The 22687-nt window shown below is 45.1% G+C and overlaps 1 protein-coding gene across 4 annotated transcripts in view; it reads left to right on the top strand.

The window, feature by feature from the left end:
- Nucleotides 1-319: 319 nt before the first annotated feature.
- Nucleotides 320-22687, top strand: part of LOC125721983 (NACHT, LRR and PYD domains-containing protein 3-like) — a 64878-nt gene continuing 42510 nt past the window's right edge. For 2 of the 4 annotated variants that reach the window (XM_048998214.1, XM_048998211.1), the window contains exons 1-5: nucleotides 422-555; nucleotides 5371-5484; nucleotides 7486-7549; nucleotides 7697-7925; nucleotides 8106-9957. In XM_048998214.1, coding sequence (XP_048854171.1) covers nucleotides 440-555; nucleotides 5371-5484; nucleotides 7486-7549; nucleotides 7697-7925; nucleotides 8106-9957 — 2375 coding nt within the window. In that variant the 5' untranslated portion in view covers nucleotides 422-439. The other 2 variants (XM_048998212.1, XM_048998213.1) reach the window with 2 other exon arrangements.

Below are 22687 nucleotides of genomic sequence, written 5' to 3'. Positions count from 1 at the left end.
CAACCCGCTTATCCTACTGGGTCGTGGGGGGGGGTCCGGAGCCTATCCTGGAAGCAATGGGCACGAAGCAGGGAACAACCCAGGATGGGGGGCCAGCCCGTCGCAGATAATGCATAATATGTCTCCCATTTCATCTTTGTCTTATTCTACTAGACCTGCCACATGTACACATAACGTTTCAGACAATTCTGTAGCAGAAATGAGGCGGGAAATACACTATTGTCATTCCAACAGCGTCTAGGTCTATGTAAAAGTGTTGATTATTAGATATTGTATTTTTATGTGTTTATTTACCTTTCATGTTTACAGAGACCTCGGCAAGAATCATCTGCTCTGGATCAGCAACAAAATGGAGGAACCTCCTTCGGAAATGAGCCCCTCTATGGAGCGTAAAACAAAGGGGACTGAGAGGTAGCAGTGTTACAGCCCATTAGCATGCATGGCTCTGTGGGTCTATAGTCAGGCCATAGTTTCCCTTTCCTCCAACATCAGCCAGTTCTTCTATTCTAGAGGCAACCATCACATCATCCCTCCTGCCCAAAACAACCACATATTGTAAGGTGGTAGAGAACAAATAGCGCGTCAACGCGAATTCATTATAACGTGACTAACTTTTTTGATGCCATTAACGCGTGTTGAGTCAGATGGCAGCTCGGGAAAAATAATGAAGAGAGAAAAAGGTATTTTGAATGGCAGGTTCAGCTTCAAAACTATGTCAGATGGGTCCATCGACAAGACCAAAGTTATTTGCAGTCACTGTAGATGTGAAATGAGTTACCACCAAAGTACATCTGGTCTTAAATACCATACCAGGTTGCGACTCTTCTCAGAATGATAGACACATTCGCATTTTCATGTCTTACCATATTATGATAATACTTTCATAAATATAAATAATTTATTCATGGGTTAATGTTATTTTTTATTTAGGTATTTATTTAGCTATATATGAGTGAGGCACTCTGTCGCGCGCTTCTGTGACGTCTTAACTGCCTAATTCATCTTCCTCAAAGTCATTCTCCACGAGAGTATGTCTCTGGTCAAATGATGTGGTTTCCGGAGTTTTCCTCAGTGTCCAAGAGTGGATGTAGGCTTATTAAGTTTATTGGGATTCCTAATTCTTCCTAATAATATACTTTTTGTAGTAAATCGCATTCGGAGTGCTGAGGACATTTTGCATTGTTCAGTCAGCACAGTTATAAGTAGGGAAGTGGAGAGTGAAAGGCAGACAACTGCAGAGCCAAACCAACTTGGCTGAGGGTTAATCTTTGGTCAGACATTTAGGATAAAATCGCTTTTCGCTTTAAAAAGCTTGCTATCTCTGATCTATACTTAGTTATATGACTAAGTAATATGTAATATTTACTAGGTCAATGTGCCGATCTGTTGTTGGGTTTTTCTTAAGTGATGAAGTGTCTCTGATGACCTTTGGCCAATTTTGTTGTTGCTTATTGTTGGTAATTGATTTCCAATAATACATGTATACATTTGCATAACGCAATCATGCCTTACCAACTATAATATTGATAAGAATATTAACACCTGAAAAAATCCCTTTACGGTAAATGTTAAATAAATTCATGATTTAATTTGTGATTAATTTGTGATTAATTTGTGATTATCTATGGACAGTTGTGCAATTAATCACGATTAAATATTGTAATCTATTGATAGCCCTAAAATATACAAACAAAAAAACTGGAAAAAAGCAACAGCAGCCAAGTCTAGTAACAGAGGCTGTAATTGTCACATCTGTGTTCTGGGCGAGTGAGCAAGGAGTCAGGATTAGGCAGCAGAGGTGCAGGAAACGGGGTTTATTCAGGACAAACAGGCAGACAAAATAAAACATGGTGAAGACTTCAATGACGGAACTGGGGATACAGACTCTGACGTGAACTTATACACAGGACAAGTCGAAATAACAGGAGACAACTGATAACAATTAGGAATTCACACGAGGTTAATGAGGGGGCGTGGCACATGAGAGGATCGAACGAGCAGGTCATGACAGAACCCCCCCCAAGTGACGGACGAGACGGGGTCAGGGATACGGGACCTGGAAAACAAAAGCAAAACTATCAACGAGACACTGGAAACAGGACGGACACAAAGAACAGACACAACGGCAGAAGTCAGGATAATACCTGACACAAGCGCACGATAAAAGGACACACCAGGGAAACACTGACCAGAGGAACCCAGGGACCAAGGGGGAACACCGGAGACACAAGAGGATGAGGAACAGACACAGGAGGCACAAAACAAGGAGGCAGGACGGCAGAGGATGGCGGAAAATGGGGAGTCCAAGGGAACAGCAGCGGGCGAGGGTTTGTAGCCGAAGGGGCCGCAGGCGACCATAAGGCCGGAGCCGAAGGGGACCCTGCAAGGGGAGAGGAGATAGGCGAAGGGACAGGCGGAAAGGTGAGGAGGAAGTCAGAGTGGGGCACCAGGGGAGGCGAGGAGGGAGATAGAGGGGACCACGGGGCAGGCAAGGAGGCGAAGGCGCCATCCACCAACGAGCTGGAGTGGTGGGAACCACAGGCGACCGAGGAGTCGATGCAGGGGAACCCACCGGCGACCAACAAGGTTCGAAGGCGGAACCAAAGGCTGCCGACAAGTCTTTGGAGGGAGACCCGCAGGCGACCGCTAAACAGGAACCAGAGCACCCGTTGACGCCGCCTGAGCCCCAGACAAGACGAGTGAGGGCGAGTCAGGGGCAGGGTGGGCGTGTCCTCTTCCCTTTCGGGACACTGAAAGATGGAGAACTGGCCGGGATCCACCGCGCTGGGGTGATGGTGAAGGAGTCGTTCCCCTGGAGGGGTTCATTGGGGCCATCAAGAAAATCCCCAAGCGGTTCCATTCGAGCTCCTCCTCTCCCGCCATCAAGGAAGAAGGAGCGATGGTCAGGCAGCCTGGGACCTCTTTGGGGACAGGGACTGGAGTCCTAGGAGCTGGTGGTGCCGGAGCTGGGTCAGGAACTGGGGAGACTGGAGCAGGAGGTACAATGGGTGGATCAGGCACGAGTGGAGCAAGGACGTCAGCTACTGGGGCCGGAGCCTCTATGGGAGGCGTGTCAGCAGGCGGGCCGGAGCCTCTGTGGGAGGCGTGTCAGTAGGCGGGGCCGGAGCCTCTGTGGGAGGCGTGTCAGCTACCGGGGCCGGAGCCTCTGTGGGAGGCGTGTCAGCTACTGGGGCCGGAGCCTCTATGGGAGGCGTGTCAGCTACTGGGGCCGGAGCCTCTGTGGCAGGCGTGTCAGCAGGCGGGGCCGGAGCCTCTGTGGGAGGCGTGTCAGCCGCCGGGGCCGGAGCCTCTGTGGGAGGCGTGTCAGCCGGCGGGGCCGGAGCCTCTGTGGGAGGCGTGTCAGCAGGCGGGGCCGGAGCCTCTGTGGGCGGCGTGTCAGCCGGAGGGGCCGGAGCCTCTGTGGGAGGCGTGTCAGCAGGCGGGGCCGGAGCCTCTGTGGGAGGCGTGTCAGTAGGCGGGGCCGGAGCCTCTGTGGGAGGCGTATCAGCTGCCGGGGCCGGAGCTTCGGTGGGAGGCGTGTCAGCCAGCGAGGCCGGAGCCTCTGTGGGCGGGGCATCAGCTGCTGGGACTGGAGCCTCTGTGGGCAGGTCAGGCAGGCTAGGAACCGCGGGGGGCAGAAAGTTGGCCACCAGGACTGGAACTCCGTCGGATGGCGCAGCATGGGCCTCTGAGAGTACCGTTGCAGCAGCTGTGACTGGAACTCCGTTGGGGCGGCGCTTAAGCTGCCGGGGTTGAAGCCTCACTGGGTGGTGTGTTAGCCGCCAGGCCTAGCAGGTCAGGAACTTTAGAAACTGGTAGGACAGGCAGGTCAGGAACGGATTGAACAGGCAAGTCACACAGAAAATTTGCCAGTGTTAAATTGACACTCTATGGTGTCAATTGAACACTATAAGAGCTAATAAAACTTAACACTATACAACAACACTCATTCCACTCTGTAAAATGTTAAATATAACACTGATTTGGTGAGAATGATATAAACACCATGCAGTGTTAATTTAACACTGGAAAACTTGTTGTGCTGGGACATCAACTATTGCCTCCAGAGTTGGCGCCGTAAGAGTAGGTGCTGCCCCTTTTAGAGCCATCGGGACATGCAGGATAGTGTCCCATACTGCCCCGGCCCCCTAATTAGCCAGGCCTGCCTCCCGGAAGTGGTAAGCTGCTAGCGGCGGCAGCTCTGTGAGGGCGATGCGGGCTTTGGGCACCTGCAGGATAGTATCCCATACTGCCCCAGCCCCCTAATTAGCCAGGCCTGCCTCCCGGAAGTGGTAAGCTGCTAGCGGCGGCAGCTCTGTGAGGGCGATGCAGGCTTTGGGCACCTGCAGGATAGTATCCCATACTGCCCTGGCCCCCTAATTAGCCAGGCCTGCCTCCCGGAAGTGGTAAGCTGCTAGCGGCGGCAGCTCTGTGAGGGCGATGTGGGCTTTGGGCACCTGCAGGATAGTATCCCATACTGCCCCAGCCCTCTAATTAGCCAGACGTACCTCCCGGAAGTGGTAAGCTGCTAGCGGCGGCAGGTCTGTGAGGGCGATGCAGGCTTTGGGCACCTGCAGGATAGTATCCCATACTGCCCTGGCCCCCTAATTAACCAGGCCTGCCTCCCGGAAGTGTTAAGCTGCTAGCGGCGGCAGCTCTGTGAGGGCGATGCAGGCTTTGGGCACCTGCAGGATAGTATCCCATACTGCCCCGGCCCCCTAATTAGCCAGGCCTGCCTCCCGGAAGTGGTAAGCTGCTAGCGGCGGCAGCTCTGTGAGGGCGATGCAGGCTTTGGGCACCTGCAGGATAGTATCCCATACTGCCCTGGCCCCCTAATTAGCCAGGTCTGCCTCCCGGAAGTGGTAAGCTGCTAGCGGCAGCAGTTCTGAGGGCGATGCAGGCTTTGGGCACCTGCAGGAGCGCAGCGACGGTGATGTCCGGGGTGAACCCAGCCGGGTTCCGGATTGGGAGGGGTACCTTCTGATATCCGGCGGGGAGAGAAGCTGCGGAGACAGAGGCAGCTCCCAGGAAGATGATCGGTTCTTCCGCCAGTCTCTTCTCCTTTGGCTTCTTTTTCTTCTTCCTCCGGTGGCTGTCGGCAGGGGTTGGACCGTCTCCAGGAGGACGGACAGCGTCTCGGCAGCTTCTGCCTTGTGTAGCGTGATAATCAAACCTTTCATACAGGAATCTTAATTTTATGTCGCACAGTTTATTTCACAAGAAATCTAACTGTAAACAAGCCTGTTTGCATGAAGAGCTTCATGGCAGGTTAAGTAGAAGACTGATCAACTGAAGGTTTAATGTGATGCTGCTCACAGTATATGAATTATATTTATATAATGAAGGTTTGTTTCCTCTCGCTGTCCACAGTGTCCTGATGAAGAGAGCAGACTCCCCTGTACCCAGCTGTCTTTCCATGAAGAGTGACAGGTCAATGGAGCCCCCACTCGACTTCAGAGAGGGACCTTTTGCTCCAGATCAAATGTAAATGTGTGTTTTAACAAACATTGTTTAAAACACCCAGACTCTCACTTAAAAGGCACACAGGCACATTCAAGCTATGATAAAAACAATTTTAACTTTTACAAATCCTATTATCTTTGAGAATTTAAGGTTAGTCTGTATTCTATACAGTATATAAAGTACATCAGAGGTAAAAGGAAGAGGATTACTGTAAAGACTGACTTCCTTTGAGCCAGAATTGAAAATTGGATTAAAAATTTAAATTCTCAGTATAAAGTTTCAAAAATCAGACTGACCTGCACAATGCTGGATGTACATTAAGAAAGACTAGACAATAAATCCTCTTCTTCTGGGGGGGGGGTGTTTTTGTTTTAGTTGTTCAGTTTAGTTGTTTACGTGTGACAGTTACACATGGTCCTGACATATCTGTATAATTAATATTACACTCATTAATCATTGGAGACTGATTTCAGTTGTGCCAGTTGATTTTTATAGTACAGTATTTCCTTCTCATTTAGATGTGATTACTACAGTTAGTCAATATGCTGGGCAAACTCAAACATGCTGTTGTAATCAGTTACCTAAGAGTTTTTAATTGGAATATTTTTACATTGAATCCATAATTTAACTATGGATAGAAGATAAACACTATTGCCTCCTTTCCACCAACGTGGTGCCGGTTCCGGACTTTTTACTGATCCAGAATTTGTTCCGAATTTGGACCCGTAATATCAGTGAAAGTGGGCAGACTATCATGTCCAAACCTGCCTCATTCCCAGAACATTCAGCCCATAACTGGTATAGTTTTGTCTAACATCAGCAGAGCCGGAGTTGTGCACAACAGCAGCAGTGAAACATGCTGTCAGCTTATTAGCAGAACAGCGTTACATCTTTTTTTATTTTGTGAAAAACAAAAGATGGATCTGCTGGCCAGATTTAATAACAAATTATAAACATTTTGCAGGTCTAATACATAAGATATTGTGCTGCTTGACTGGCGAAGAGATAATGACAGTGGCAGTTCTAGACCGGGGGCCAGACTAGTGCCAGTTGTTCTGTTAGGGGGGGCAGATGCATTTGACCATAATGTCCTTCAGGAACTACTTACACTAGATTACCAGCATTTAGAAGCAAAAGACGATCTCAATAACCGAGGTTATTTATGCAGTGCTTTGCAGTCACATTTTACGTTATTTATAAATATGTAACTCGTTTTGATTTCTTAGACTGTCTTGCTTCAATGAACCTGATTATTTTGTCAGTTTTTAACTTTGCTTTTCACCACCTGAAGCGTCTCGCCCCCCCCAGCATACCCACGTTAGGAGGCCATCAAAAAATGCTTACATTTGTGTTATACCTGTTCCCAGCACACAGAGGTTTAACCTACATATTTAAAGGTAAATAATAATAATAATAATAATAATAATAATAATACAGAATAAAACAGAAACTCGTGGAAACACTGGCAGGTTCTCATAAAGCACCAAGCCAGAACCAGCCCTGCACTGGTCTCAGCATCGACTCCCTGTTGGTGGAAACGAGAGCTGTGTACCTCAGTGTCAAAATGTGTTTCTGAAACTGCTGATGTTGAGCTTCCTGTCAAAGACCATCGTAAATTCTTAGGCTGTTTACAGAGTTTGTTAACTATGGATAGTGAATCAAATGCTGTTAGTTAGCTCTGCTAATTAAGCTGAATTCTGTTTCAAAATTAAGTTAATCTGTCTAAATGTCACTTGGTCAAAAGGGCTGAATAGCAAACTGTCTGTCCTGCCTGCTGTGTGTCTCTCCGTGATGGAGCAGGATGTCACTGGTTCTCTTCTGCTGTTAGGAGAAGGTTGATATTCTGAAGCCGCCTTAATGAATAAAGCTTAAAATGGCATCTTACATCTTTACACATTAAAATATACAACTAGGTTATTCTTTGTCGGCAGCAAGAGCACTTTTAATGGGGACCATTACAGACTTTCTGTTATATTTGTGTAGATGATTTGAGGTTTTAGTATTTTTCTGCCTTATTGACAGAGAGCAAATGGATGAATGCAGATCAGATCTACAGGATAAATCGGGTTTATCATCCATATTGAAGGTTTGTATTTATTGCTGATATATATTTTCTTAAGTATCATGTGAATTGGCTTACATTTTATACAGTTGTACAAGAGGAAACTAATTCAAATGAAACTGAAAAGGTTTGGTGTAACGAGCAGTAGTTAACTGTGACTGTGGATTTTAGTCAGTAGAGGAAAATGCTGTGAAGTTCCTGAAGGATGAGCTGAAGAAGATCATGAGGTACCTAGATCAGAATTACCCAGAATTCTCTGGGCCTCAGCTGGAGGAGGACAATGACCTGGACAGTGATGGTCAGATGCAGAAGACCTGTGGTAGAGAGGGAGCTCTGAAGATCACACTGTACATCCTGAGGACCATGAAGCAAAATGATCTCGCTGACATGCTGGACAAGAGTAAGAGCTGTATCTCATTCTGTGTGTGTTTGTTTTGCCACAGAAAAATAGTCTATAATAAAAACATGCAATAAACTTCAGTTTATCATTTAACCTCATTTTATTTAGTTTCGCTTATCTGAGTAAAAAATGTGTTTTTTGAAAACTCTGTGCATTTACGTTACTTTAATTTAATTTCAGGGCATCTTCTGTCGCAATGTCAGCGCAGAATCAAATGCAACTTGACGAAGCAATTTGAGTGTGTATTTGAAGGGAAAGCTAAGGAAGGACAGCCAATACTTCTCAGGGAGATTTACACAGAACTCTACATAACTGAAGGTGGGACTGGAGCAGTCAATGAGGAACATGAAGTGAGACAGATTGAAACAGCATCCAAGAAAAGGCGAACAGAAGATACTACAGTCAAGTGCAATGATATATTTAAACCCTTATGTGGGCGTGAGACACCTATCAGAACTGTACTCACTAAAGGGGTGGCAGGTATCGGGAAAACAGTCTCTGTGCAGAAATTTATTCTCGAATGGGCAGAAGGAAAAGCAAACCAGGATGTTCACTTCATATTTGCTCTTCCTTTCCGGGACCTGAATTTGATTAAGGGTGAATACAGTCTGATTGAACTGCTTCACCACTTTGTCCCAGAACTGAAATTATTTCAATCCACTGAGCTGTTTAGGTACAAAGTCTTGTTCATCTTTGATGGCCTGGATGAGTGTCGCCTTCCTCTGGATTTTCAGAACAATGAGAGCTGGTTTGATGTAACAAAGAAAACATCACTGGATGGGCTGTTGACTAACCTCATCAAGGGGAATCTGCTGCCATCCGCTCTCCTCTGGATAACCTCCCGGCCAGCAGCAGCCAATCAGATACCTGCTAAGTGTGTCCACCAGGTGACAGAGATACGAGGGTTCAGTGATGCCCAGAAGGAGGAGTATTTCAAGAAGAGATTTAATGATCAGAGCCTGGCCAGCAGGATTATCACACATGTGAAATCATCAAGGAGCCTCTTCACCATGTGCCACATACCTGTGTTCTGCTGGATTTCAGCCACTGTGCTTAAGAGGCTTTTTACTGAGAATGACAGGGGAGAAATTCCAAGGACTCTGACTGAAATGTACACACACTTCCTGATCTTTCAGACAAGTTTAAAAAATGACAAGAATATGAAAAAACATGAAACTAAGCTTAAGCAAAACAGCAAGCAATTCCTTTTAAAACTTGGTAAACTTGCTTTTGACAACCTTGAGAAAGGCCATCTCATATTTTATGAGCAAGATCTGACAGAGAATGACATTGATGTCGCTGAAACTTCAGTTTACTCTGGAGTCTGCACAGAAGTCTTTAAAGAGGAGTATGGGTTGTACCAGGAGAAGGTGTACTGCTTTGTGCATCTGAGCATCCAGGAGTATCTCGCTGCTTTATATGTGTTTCTGTCAAACTCATCAACTGACCTGCTGAAGACTGCAGTAGATCAGGCATTAGAGAGCAAGAATGGACACTTGGACCTCTACCTCCGCTTCCTCCTGGGCCTCTCAACAGACTCCAGTAAGACTCTGTTACAAAAACTACTGGGGCCGACAGAAACCAGCTCACATACCATTATGGAAACAGTCCAATACATCCATCCATCCATTTGCCAAACCGCTTATCCGTCAGGGTTGCGGGGAGTCTGGAGCCTATTCCGGAAGCAATGGGCACAAGGCAGGGAACAACCCAGGACGGGAGGCCAGTCCATCATAGTAGCCCAATACATCAAGGAGAAAATACAGGAGAATTTATCTCCAGAAAGGACCATCAACCTGTTCCACTGTCTGACTGAACTGGGTGACAATTCTCTAGTAGAGGAAGTACAAAGATACCTGAATTCAGGAAACATTTCAGCAGATGACCTCTCACCTGCACAGTACTCAGCTCTGGCCTTTGTGATGCTGATGTCAGATGAGGAGCTGGATGTGTTTGACCTGAAGAAATACATCAGACGAGATAAACAGCACTGCAGGCTGCTGCCTGTGGTCAAGAACTCCAGGACGGCTCTGTAAGTGACGTGGGGATGGGAAATCATGTCTGGTCTGGCAGTAATACATGAATATTGTTTGAAATGTGTAATATATATTATATATTTCTCCTCATGGATTAATAGGTGGGTTTTATTTTGATAATCACAGCTATAGCTGTTTGTATAGCAGTAGCTAATCTTGACCACAGACTTTATAATGACTGAAGGTAGTGATGTCACTTTTTGTTTGTTACTACGTTTCCATTCCCATCCAGTCTGCCTTCTGATCACAGGCACAGCATCCTAACCTGCTATAGAAACAGTGAGGGCTCTTTATCCACAGGGTGTATCAGTGGTATGTGAGTGTTATTGTCAGCAGGCGTGTTCATGTGATGGAGCCCAGAGCTGGGAGCTTCTGTATGACTGCTGTCTCTGGCTGCTCACTGGCGCCCTCTGCTGGCCTCAGTTGCACCTGGCTGAGGATGTGACGACACATCTAGTCCAGCAGAAATAAATATACATTGTTTAAAATATAAAATGAATATGTATATATGTAGGGGCAGCATGATGGTGCAGTGGTTAGCTCTGTTGCCTCACACCTCTGGGACCCTGGTTCGAGTCTCCACCTGGGTCACATGTGTGCGGAGTTTGCATGTTCTCCCCCTGTCATCGTGGGGTTTCCTCCGGGTACTCCAGTTTCCCCCCACAGTCCAAAAACATGCTGAGGCTAATTGGAGCTACTAAATTGCCCGTAGGTGTGTGAGTGAATGGTGTGTGAGTGTGCCCTGCGATGGACTGGCCCCCCATCCTGGGTTGTTCCCTGCCTCGTACCTATTGCTTCTGGGATAGGCTCCGGACCCCCCGCGACCCAGTAGGATAAGCGGTTTGGAAAATGGATGAATGAATGTATATATGTAATTTATTTCCCCTCTTTTATCAACAAGGTTCCATTTTAATCTAGTTTATATTAACTGAAGGTAGTGATGTAGTAAAAACAAAAAAGACAAGATTTCCACGACCTTCCTTTGTGTAACAAATAACCAAAGATACAGCATCATACAGAATGGTCCAGTTTTCATTAATAGTGGGAAAACCACTCATATTTGTTTCAGTTCTGGATGCTGTAGGAAGCATTTCTGTAAATACTGGGTCTGGTACATGACTCTTTGCGTTCAGACTCTGTGTCCATGAGCTGGCTCAGATCTCCTGGCCGGCAGAGTGATGTCATCGCTAAGCTCTTGAGGTGCAGGGGTGCTGGATGCTGACTGATCCTGCGCTGCGACCCCCAAACTTCCTCTCACCTGTATATGTGTCGCGTGTCTCTTGGAGAGCAAGATGGGAGGGGCAAAAAGATAATTTCCCCATGGGGATGAATCATTATTCATAAATCATTCAAACAAACAATTTTCCTAAAACCCTATTTCACAGGACTGATAGCTCTCCGATTAGTGTATTGTTGATTAGGGCTGGGTGATAAGTAAAAAAAATGTGTATGTGTCATTTAGTTTAAAAAATATCTAAATTAATAATCATTTTGAGCACCCCCCCCCCCCAAAACACTGAATGCAATTTCAGTTCAGTTCAGTTTTATTTGTATAGTGTGTTTTCACAACATTACATCATCTCAAAGCACTTTACAGCATCCCTGCCCAAAGCCCCCAGTGAGCAAGTCAGAGGGGACAGTGGCAAGGAAAAACTCCCTAGACGGAAGAATCCTTGGGAGGAATCATAGTCAAAGGGGGAGCCCATCCTCCAGGGGGCAGCAGAGGAAGCCCTAACCCTAACCAGACTGAAAGGGGGAGCCCATCCTCCAGGTGGCAGCAGAGGAAGCCCTAACCCTAACCAGACTCAAAGGGGATCCCATCCTCCAGGGGGCAGCAGCAGGCCAGAAGGATGTCACAGGTAGTGGAGACGTCGCAGGCAGCAGGGTAGGCAGGACATCTTGAAAATTTGGGGTCTCCAGGCAGCACAGCCCAGGGGGAGTAGGGGAAATAAAATGTGCAGTTAGCCAAAGTAGGGGAGACTAGAGGCAGTGCAAACAGTTAGGTGAGTGCAGTATGTAAGCTCCGGCAGATATGACTATGGCAGCATAAGTAGGAGGGAGAGGCAGGTGGGAACGCAGACATGGGGAGTCCCTGAATGTCAGCACTCCAATTCCACAAGGGGGTGTGAAGCTAAAGTGACAGACTGACAGTTCAGTTTATCCAAAGCCAATGGCACCGATCCCCACCCAGCTCTACACCTCACACTATAGGTCTGACTGGGAGTGAGCAGTTAGCTAGAGCTAGAACTAGAGTCCCTATAAGCTAAACTAAACAGGTGTGTTCTTAGTCTAGATTTGAATATTGAGAGTCAGCCTGAATCCCGCTCATCCACTGGAAAACCATTCCCCAGCTGAAGAGCTCTATAAGAGAAAGCTCTGCAGCCTGCCGTAGCTCTTTCTACCCTGGGTACTAACAGATATCCTGCTCCTTGAGATCGAAGAAAGTGAGGAAGGTTGTCTAAGGCCAGCAGGTTACTAAGGTATTCTGGTGCAAAGCCATTCAGTGTTTTGATAAGTCAATAGCAGTATTTTATAGTTAATCCGAGACTTAACTGGAAGCCAATGAAGGGAGCATAGAACAGGGCTAATATAATCACATTTATTAGTGTTTGTAAGAACTCTGGCTGCTGCATTTTTTTTCAGCTGAAGTTTATGTGAGGATCCAGATTTGCACCCAGAAAGGAAGGCATTACAGTATCCAGCCTGGAAGTTATAAAGGTGTTAGTGTTTCCGCTTCATGAAAGGAGAGCATCTTCCGAAGCTTGGCGAGGTTCCGTACATGATAGAACACAGCTTTAGTGATGCTTTTTATATGAGCATCGAAACAGAAATCTGAATCAACCAGAAGACCAAGATCTCTGACCACTGTGTTAGGTTGGGTAGGAAGACCACCAAGGTTGAGGTTGTCAAACTTATTTCGAGTCGCCTTCGGACCAGTTAACAGTACTTCTGTTTTTCTGTGTTTAACACAAAGAAATTATTTGCCATCCAGCACCGGATATCTAGTCGACAGTCTTCTAACCGAGAGCTGTGATGCATCATCCAGCTTAACAGATATATATATATATAACTGTGTATCATCAGTAAAACAATGAAACCCAATACCATGATTTCTGATAATGTGACCAATATATACAGTGTACAGTAGCGGGCCAGCACTGATCCCTGTGGGACACCATTGTAGGAATATTTAGCTCAGGTAAATTTTAATATCTCCACTAATATGTTTTGAAATTAATTACCATTTTAATTAATTATTATTTAATTATGTTTATTACCTAATTGTTATGCCGAATGGTTGGTTCCTCCAAACTCAATTGCGAATCCCCATGAGTCGGTTAATGTGAGACTTGTTAGACAGATGTACCCGCTTGAATTTTCCCCTCCCAGCCGGCTGCCTGCCGGTTGCCTGCCAAAAGCCAGCCAAAGGGACTGACCCCCCTCCTTCTGGGGGTGAGCCTAAATTCTTGTCTAAACCCGCCCATTTATTCACTTGCAGGGTGTTACCATGAGATGGCGCTTTCTTTACAAAAACACATTTTAGTTGTGGTCACAAGTTTACATACAACAGGTATCAACCAGAATCTTTTGGTAGCCATTAGCAAGCCTCTGGCATAATTCTGGCTGAATATTTGACCACTCTTCTTTGCAGAATTTCTAGTTCATTTAAACTAGTTGGGTTCCAGGCAAAGACCTGGCTTTTCAGCATAACCCACAACTGTTTTGAAGCTTGGCATCCTGATCAGGAGTGACAATTTATATAAAAACATAAGAAGATAAGAAATTTATAAACGAGAGGAGGCCATTCAGCCCATCAAGCTCATTTGAGGAGAATTGTAATAGCTCAGCAACTAATAGCTAACTAATTTGTTGTTCTAATATTCATTTATTGTATTGTATTATTCCTGTAATATAATGTGATTGCACATTTTATACTTCAACGTTTAATCTGTTGCATGTTATAAACTGTGAAAAGGCTAGTATTGTGTGTTTTCTTACAGTTTTTTTTAATTGCTAAGACAGTAGCATAGATTCTACTCTGTCTCTACTCTGATCCATCCTTGGCACTGCCCTGGAGAAATATCTTGGCATACAGCATTCATTGTTTGATCATGTGTCAATTAACATAATTTGTTTATTTTATGTGTTTTTTACCATCTATTTTAGAAAGGGTCTTGATAGTAATTTAGTAAAATGATATATTTCATTTTGACTGTCTTACTGGCAGTTTTAGGGTCAGTATGTACTTATGTGCAAAATGGCCTCTGATAAATTAATTGAAGAATAAATTTTGAAGAATTTAGTTATTGATTGCATTTTGTATGAAAGCAAAGCAAAATGCTTAACAGTTTAGCTCACATGAGCTAATGTTGTGGTGACTGTATGAAAAGTTTTGAGAAAGCAACTTCAGTATTGCAGTATCTGTCTTAGCAATTGAAAAAAACTGTAAAATTCACACTGCCTTTCCAAACTGATTGGTGTGAGGAGCAGTGACAGACATTCCAGACTGATGGGCCATTGACAGTATGCAAAGGTCTGGTGACTCCAAAGTCAGTTCAAAGTTGTAAGACTTTAGTAATCAAACCTCATACAATTCTTTGAATGTCTCATTCACCTTTGTGTAACCAGCCCCTATGTCTATAAGCTTCAGAGCTCAAACGTCTTGGCTAGAAATGTTTATAATGTGATTTTTTTTTTACAATTTCTCAGCACCACTGAAAATAGGTTTTTGAAAAGTTTATGTTGAACTAGAACCAAGGCTGCACAAATTTGCACAGGCCTTCAGCTCCATTGTCCTCCTGCCTCTGTTGGTGCAAACACACTGTGAACCCTGGCACATTTGCATTTACTCAGACTGTTAGCTCAAATCCAAGGCAGCCGAAACCTATGTTTGTGACATGGAAACCTTCACAAAAGCCTGCCATATACAGTACTGTGCAAAAGTTTTAGACAGGCAAAGAAAATGATGTTTAGATTATCCTCCTGTTGGTGTAAAACTATGATATGATGCCTGTCAAAGTGTGTCAGCTTCGCCATTTCAGAACCTCTGCTAAAATCATCCTGGTATTTGCAGCAACCGTCTAGTGCAGCCATGTATTTTTTGACTTGGCCACTAGCAGACCTCATACAGCTAGTCAGTCTGTCACTGACTTTTTAAACCAATATATTTAATTGTTTAATTGAGCTGTTGGTGAAATTTAACAAAATCATGGAACGGCTGAGGTGCCACTGAGGAGAAATTATCTTATCTAATAATGTTCTTGCATGTAGGCATATTGTCTTCCTTTAGAAAATCTTACCAAATATAACTATCTTATTGCACTGGCAGATTATTTTACTAGTTTTAAGCCATCTTTGGGATTTTGTCTAAATATAAGAAAATTATTCTTGCTTAGATTTTCATTTTGTGCAGTGGAGTTACAATACCTGATTTCAGGTATCTCACCTGATTTCACCAGGTAAATAGGAGCTGAATTTCGACGTCAAGGTACAAATGGGTCACAAAGAGGATTCTTTCTTTCCGTGAATCTGGCTTGGCAGTTGCACAACATTTTACTGTAATACGCCTCTCATTTGTTTATTTTTTGGCTTTGTTCTTTACAGTAACTTTTCTGGAGTACTGAATACGGCAAACATGACTGATAACTAATAAGTAACAACTGAAGGCAGCTAGGCCCTGTGCTAAACTTTTTCAGCCTGAGAAATGGGAACAAACTAGAACATAGGCAGGAAATAGAGGGGGGGGGGGGCGCTGGGCCGCCTCATAATGCCAGTAAATTTCGAAAAGCCGAAGGTACACGGATAGGGTCAGGGTGACATTAAGCTGATGCTGCGGAATTCCAGCATAACAAGATAAGAGAAAAGGAAGGGAGTGGGGACTAACGGCAGAATTCTCAAAACAATAGTTGTATGTTATGTCAACTGGAACGGTACCAACAAGGAGGGCAGATGCCCTGTTTGGGTTATAAAAACAGACACTGACCATAGAGAGAGAGCTTCCCTTGGTGTGTACTTTTGTGCATCTGAGAGTGGCTCCCGGATCGATCTGTACAACAAATAAAGAGAGCTGACGTGCAACTATCCTTCGCCTCCAGAGTGCATCTTTTTCTCATCAACGGACTCGGTGGAGTCCAACTCCAACACAACTGTACAGTATATAAATGTTTTTGGTAGACGACCATACTTTTTTTTTATTATAGTCTTACAGTTTCTACTTTGCATGCCAACAACTATTTTGAGTGGTAGTGTTTTCATTTCTTTGTGAGTTTAGCTAAAATTTTAGGGTTTGTGCTTAGTGGATTGATTAAAGGACAGGAGATTTTAGGAAATGTTTTAGCAATTCAGAAAAACTGTAAAACGTTAAGGCATGTCAGACTACTTTGAAAGTAGGTGAGAGGCCTCAGACTCCAAATTGTTACAGTAAATATTTATTATGCTATGTTTCTTTTATGTTCCTCTTTTTGTGTCTGGTACTATGACCAAAATCCCAATCTATCTATCCAGTGCTACTTTATCATTCCATCCTCTTTGTGCAATGTAGTGATGTAAAGTGCTGTCAGCAAAACAGCATGATACTACTGTTCCACCACCCTGCTTGACCATTGGTTCAGTGTTCTTAGGTTAAGAAAGCAACCTCACCTTGATCCCCTGCAAACATATCTCTTTTCATTGTGGCCAAGCAGAGAAGTTAATGACACATTCACACGTCATTGTGACTGCCCCCCACCCCCACCCCGTGAATATGCAGCCATCAGCAGCCTTTGCGACTGTTAGCCAGACAGAACACACTAAGGAATGTGTCTGTTTTATTCAAGCACAGTACAGAACCATATGTTTTTTCATTTTTCATTTTCCACTCTGTCCACCTTTATTCTCCACAATCAACCATATTACTTTGTTTATCCCTGTAATTAGTCTGTTACACACATCTTGGGTCACTCTCCTCTCCCAAAATAACTCTATTGCTTGGACACGCTGCTGCTTTGTATCTGGCTTGGCCTCCTTGCAGATGACGTATTTCATCATGTGCCAAACAAGCTCAATGGGCTTCAAATCTGATTAATTTTCATATACCACACTGTCCCTCATTGCTTGACAATATCAATCTTATTACTTTGTTTAGGTCTGTAATTATTATACTGCACACATCATGGGTCCACCTCATCTCCAAAAGGTGAAATAAAATACAAAATTCTAATTTCATCAGTAAACTGACTAAAAAAACATATTGCTAGTTTTAGGCCATCTTTGCCTCACAACAGAAACAATTTCTTAAATCTCACAGGCCATTAATTGCAGTGTAGTCAGTTTATTAATGAAATTGGAATTTTATCTAAATATAAGAAAATTAAACTTGCTTAGATTTTCATTTTTTTGTAATGAAGGTAAGATACCTGAAATCAGGTGTTCTACCTGATTTCAGGTAAGTCACTTCAGCTTTCATAATCACTGCTCCCCCTGGTGGATGGATAAATCATTGCAAGTACTTTACACACAGAGTGGTAAGGGGCGGATCATGCCGGCCCACTTGTTCATTACATCATTGTGGGGAATCTCATTACAGCCAAGGACCAGCCAAGGTCCCATCATGGAAACTGGGTAAAATTCAAGCGGCTACATCTGTATATGGGATTCACTAGTTACCAGTATCGCTTAATAACCTGGGTTAGAAGGCTCGTCCAGCGAGCTGCATCACCAGGTAATGTAAACGATCGGTAGCGAAGCTCCCCTCACGGCCAATGAGAGAGAGTCTCGTGATATTTCAGGCGAGTTTGACATTACACTTAACATAAACAACAAACACAAAATAACGGAATAGAACCAAACAGAATGTAACATGAAAATGCAGTGACCAGATTTTAAATGGGTTACCTTAAAAGGGAAATACTGTTCTGTAAAGCAAGCACAGTTTGTGGAAACACGACCCTAAAGTCATAAAGCAGGCTAACAGAACTGCTTAGGTTGTTAGAATGAAAGGAAGCTGGTTTACTTGTTAGCAGAGTGGAGGGGGTCTTGGCAGTAGGTCGCAGAGGTGATGAGCTGAGGGAATGGTAGCACCCAAGAAGGCGCGGCGTTTGGAGCGGTTGTTGGAGTGGAGCCCCTTGGATTCTCTCTCCTTGTGAAGCTTTAAGGTGAAAGGCTCTGTCTTGGTTGCAGTTCTCTGTTGGGTAGCAGGCCTTCACCAGCAGGCTTCAGGAGGGCTTCTCACGGGCTGCTCTTCTCCCGGGGCTTCTCTTCTCCTCCCTCTGCGGGGCTGATGTTCTCCTCTGCTCCTCTCTCTTCTTCCCCCTGCTTTGTTCTGAGGTGCCATGTTTTATGGTCTAATGTTCATGAATAGGGATGACCAGGAATTCGACACCTGAAGCAATGGCTGATCATCTAGTTGACAGGTTTTCAGTCCTTTTGGTATTTATGACTAGACTGGTATCACTTTACCGATGATTTTCATTAAACTGCTGTAACTTTTGATACATACAGTTTCATAGTAACCACTGAGCGTATTTGGAATCAGGAGTGATTTTCCATCAGATTAACACCAAACATGCCATAACAGCCTGGCGGGTCACACCTCATACCATCTGTATTAATTGATTAACTATTTCTGATATTATGCATGTTAATAAATCCCATCCAAATACATCAACAGAGGTTGCTACTTTGGATCATTTGTACAGACATTACATTACATATTCACATTTAAATAGCACATCTTACCCTTAGATAGGCGTGACCATTAGTTTGTGGTAATACCAATTTAAATTGCACATGTGGGAACAACATATTTTGGTCGGTGTGGCTTATCCTAATTATCTGCTCTCCAGAATTGATAATATACACATTAATTCAGTCTTTTACTGCAGAATAGTAGAGGACAAAGAAGTGCTAACGGACCACAAAGATCAGATAAGGGCCACAGAGGAATGTGGAAAAGGGGGGGTTGTTAAACAAAGAAAGAAAGAACCTCTGATAGTTAGGAGCCACACTAAGATACCTGGTTACATTATTTAAGTTTCAAGATTCCTCTGGGATAATCATGAGAGCATGTATGCAGGGGTAGCTAAACACTAAGACTGTCTAAGGACTCACACAAACAAAACCTATCTGGATATCGAGACTAGTAGCCATGAGTAAATCAATATATAGGGAATACAAAGGCTGAACCTTCAATAGAAACTTTCTTTAGGGTGTTGGGTGAATCTGTGGTATGTAAGGCAGGATGTATGGGGAGGGGGTTGCGTGCCAAGTCGAGGGGCCCCTGTCCTTGAGGTCCACTCTGCTGTCTGTAGGTCCCTAAATCTTTGGGCAATAAAAGATGGAATGCTGGCCTCCCTTGTAATCTCTGTGTATCTGTGTGTGTGTGTATCTGTGTGCGTGTGTGGGGTCACTGACCCCCCTTTTGTGCCTAGGCCAGCGAGTACCTCTCATACCAAACTAGGCCTTGTCTCAGGCAGCCTGGAATCTCAGCCCTGTCGTATGTGCGTCTGTGATACTACACCATATTTGACTTTAGTGATCTTGGAAGATTCATTGTTAATGTGGACAAACTGATAATGATCAGTTAAATAGGAGCCAAACCAAGAGAGGGCTGTCTCCTTAATGCCAACCACAGATTCTAGCCGCTCCAAGAGGATATTATGGTCCACAGTATCGAATGCTGCAGTTAAGTCTAGTAATACCAACACAGATATACAGCCACTGTCAGAAGCCATAAGTAAATCATTCACTACTTTGACTGAAGCTGTTTCTGTGCTGTGGTTTGGTCTAAAGCCAGACTAATATAATTCATCAGCATTATTTTTCTGTAGGAAAGAAGACAGCTGGCGAGCAACAGCTTTTCCAGGATCTTTGGAATGAATGGAGATTGGCCTATAATTTCCTAAATCACTAGGTTCAAGATTTTAAAGGTTTCTTTACAACTGGTCTAATGGCTAATTTAAAAGGTTTTGGATCATATCCAAGCCTAAGAGACGAGTCTAACACATTTAACAGGATGGTGCTAATCAGTGGTCGAATTTCCTTCAGGAATTTTGTAGGAATTGGGTCTACGAGGCTAGTAGAGGATTTGCAGGAGGAAACTAATAGCAAAATCAGTAATCATTTCATTTATTAGTAGCACCTTAGGAGCCAGTGATCTTACATTCAAAGGTCCAAGTTTTAGCCTTCCATTACACCTATTATCTAATAATGGATTTGGTTTAAATATTATTAAGTTATTATGACATCCACTACGGTGGAATTGAGCTCCTTGATTAAAAGTGCGGGGAACAGACACAGTCCCAGTAACATGAACCCTAGGTGACGACTCTAAGCGACTAGCAGGCGGTCGGTTATGCCGGTTTGCCTGCCGCCTGGACTTGGCTCTGGCTAGTCAGCGATTTGCCTGTAGACTATGAGCTATGCTTTTGGACAGGAGATCGGCACCAGCCCACGAGGGGTGAATACCGTCCCTCTTCAAAAGCCCAGGCCTACCCCCAAACATTTGCCAATTGTCTGTATAACCCACAGCATTTTTTGGGCACCATTACGACAGCCAGCGATGCAGCGACGATAATCTGCTGTATATTTCATCAGCACGTCTAGCAGGGATGGGGCCAGAGCGCGTTACTGACACACACATCTTCTTCACAAGGCTGCACACCTCTATGAAATTTGTTTATGTAACTACTGACTATGAATTGCAGAATCATGCACAGACAATAGTTATAGCTCTACATTCATTTTATCATTATTTTCTTTTTTTAAGATGTGAACAGAATGCGCAACTGTGTTGGGGTGTAACGTCGGTTCCCTGACTATGAAACTTGATAGGGGGGGTGACCTATAATATATTTTGCCGAGCTCAGGGGTAGGAACGGACAACGGACAAGCTTTTAAAACTAATTAATAGTCAGGCGGAGTTCATTTAAAAGCTATTAATGATTCTTTACATTTTATCTCAAGTTTTGATCGTAATGGAAGGATCTGCAAAGAAGGGATTCATAGCTGGGTTATCAAGGCTCTCTGCAATTTTCTTACTTTGTACAGAAATTAAAATTCGTAAGTGCTTGTCTTGCTCGTCCCTCCAGATGAGTTATGGGGTCTTCTGTCATATGCTGGCTGGGGAAAAGTAATACCTGCTTTTGTTTCGAGTAGAATAGATTACTGTAATGCCCTCTTGTCTGGTCGGCCTAAGAAATCTATTTCACATCTACAACAGACTCAGAATGACGCTGGTGGAGTGTTAGCTTGCAACAGTAACAGGGATCACGTCTACAACGGACCCAGAATGCCGCTGGCAGAGTGTTAACACGCACCAGTCACAGGGATCACATCTACAACGGGCCCAGAATGCCGCTGGAGGAGTGTTAACACGCACCAGGCACAGGGATCACATCTACAACGGGCCCAGAATGCCGCTGGCGGAGTGTTAACACGCTCCAATCAGAGGGATCACATCTACAACGGACCCAGAATGCCGCTGGAGGAGTGTTAACACGCACCAGGCACAGGGATCACATCTACAACGGGCCCAGAATGCCGCTGGCGGAGTGTTAACACGCTCCAATCAGAGGGATCACATCTACAACGGGCCCAGAATGCCGCTGGCGGATTGTTAACATGCTCCAATCACAGGGATCACATCTACAACGGGCCCAGAATGCCGCCTGGCGGAGTGTTAACACGCACCAGTCACAGGGATCACATCTACAACGGGCCCAAAATGCCTCTGGCGGAGTGTTAACACGCACCAGTCACAGGGACCACATCTACAACGGGCCCAGAATGCCGCTGGCGGAGTGTTAACACGCACCAGTCACAGGGATCACATCTACAACGGGCCCAGAATGCCGCTGGCGGAGTGTTAACACGCACCAGGCACAGGGATCACATCTACAACGGTCCCAGAATGCCGCTGGCGGAGTGTTAACACGCACCAGTCACAGGGATCACATCTACAACGGGCCCAGAATGCCTCTGGCGGAGTGTTAACACGCACCAGTCACAGGGATCACATCTACGACGGGCCCAGAATGCCGCTGGCGGAGTGTTAACACGCACCAGTCACAGGGATCACATCTACAACGGGCCCAGAATGCCGCTGGCGGAGTGTTAACACGCACCAGTCACAGGGATCAGATCTACAACGGGCCCAGAATGCCGCTGGCGGAGTGTTAACACGCACCAGTCACAGGGATCACATCTACAACGGGCCCAGAATGCCGCTGGCGGAGTGTTAACACGCACCAGGCACAGGGATCACATCTACAACGGGCCCAGAATGCCGCTGGCGGAGTGTTAACACGCACCAGTCACAGGGATCACATCTACAACGGGCCCAGAATGCCGCTGGCGGAGTGTTAGCTTGCAACAGTAACAGGGATCACATCTACAACGGACCCAGAATGCCGCTGGCGGAATGTTAACACGCACCAGGCACAGGGATCACATCTACAACGGGCCCAGAATGCCGCTGGCGGAATGTTAACACGCACCAGGCACAGGGATCACATCTACAACGGGCCTAGAATGCCGCTGGCGGAGTGTTAACACGCACCAGTCACAGGGATCACATCTACAACGGGCCTAGAATGCCGCTGGCGGAGTGTTAACACGCACCAGTCACAGGGATCACATCTACAACGGGCCCAGAATGGCGCTGGTGGAGTGTTAACACGCACCAGTCACAGGGATCACATCTACAACGGGCCCAGAATGCCTCTGGCGGAGTGTTAACACGCACCAGGC

Source organism: Brienomyrus brachyistius, unplaced genomic scaffold, assembly GCF_023856365.1.
Source record: "Brienomyrus brachyistius isolate T26 unplaced genomic scaffold, BBRACH_0.4 scaffold36, whole genome shotgun sequence".
NCBI classification, from domain to species: Eukaryota; Metazoa; Chordata; class Actinopteri; order Osteoglossiformes; family Mormyridae; genus Brienomyrus; species Brienomyrus brachyistius.
This window is presented reverse-complemented; position numbering and strand designations above follow the sequence as displayed.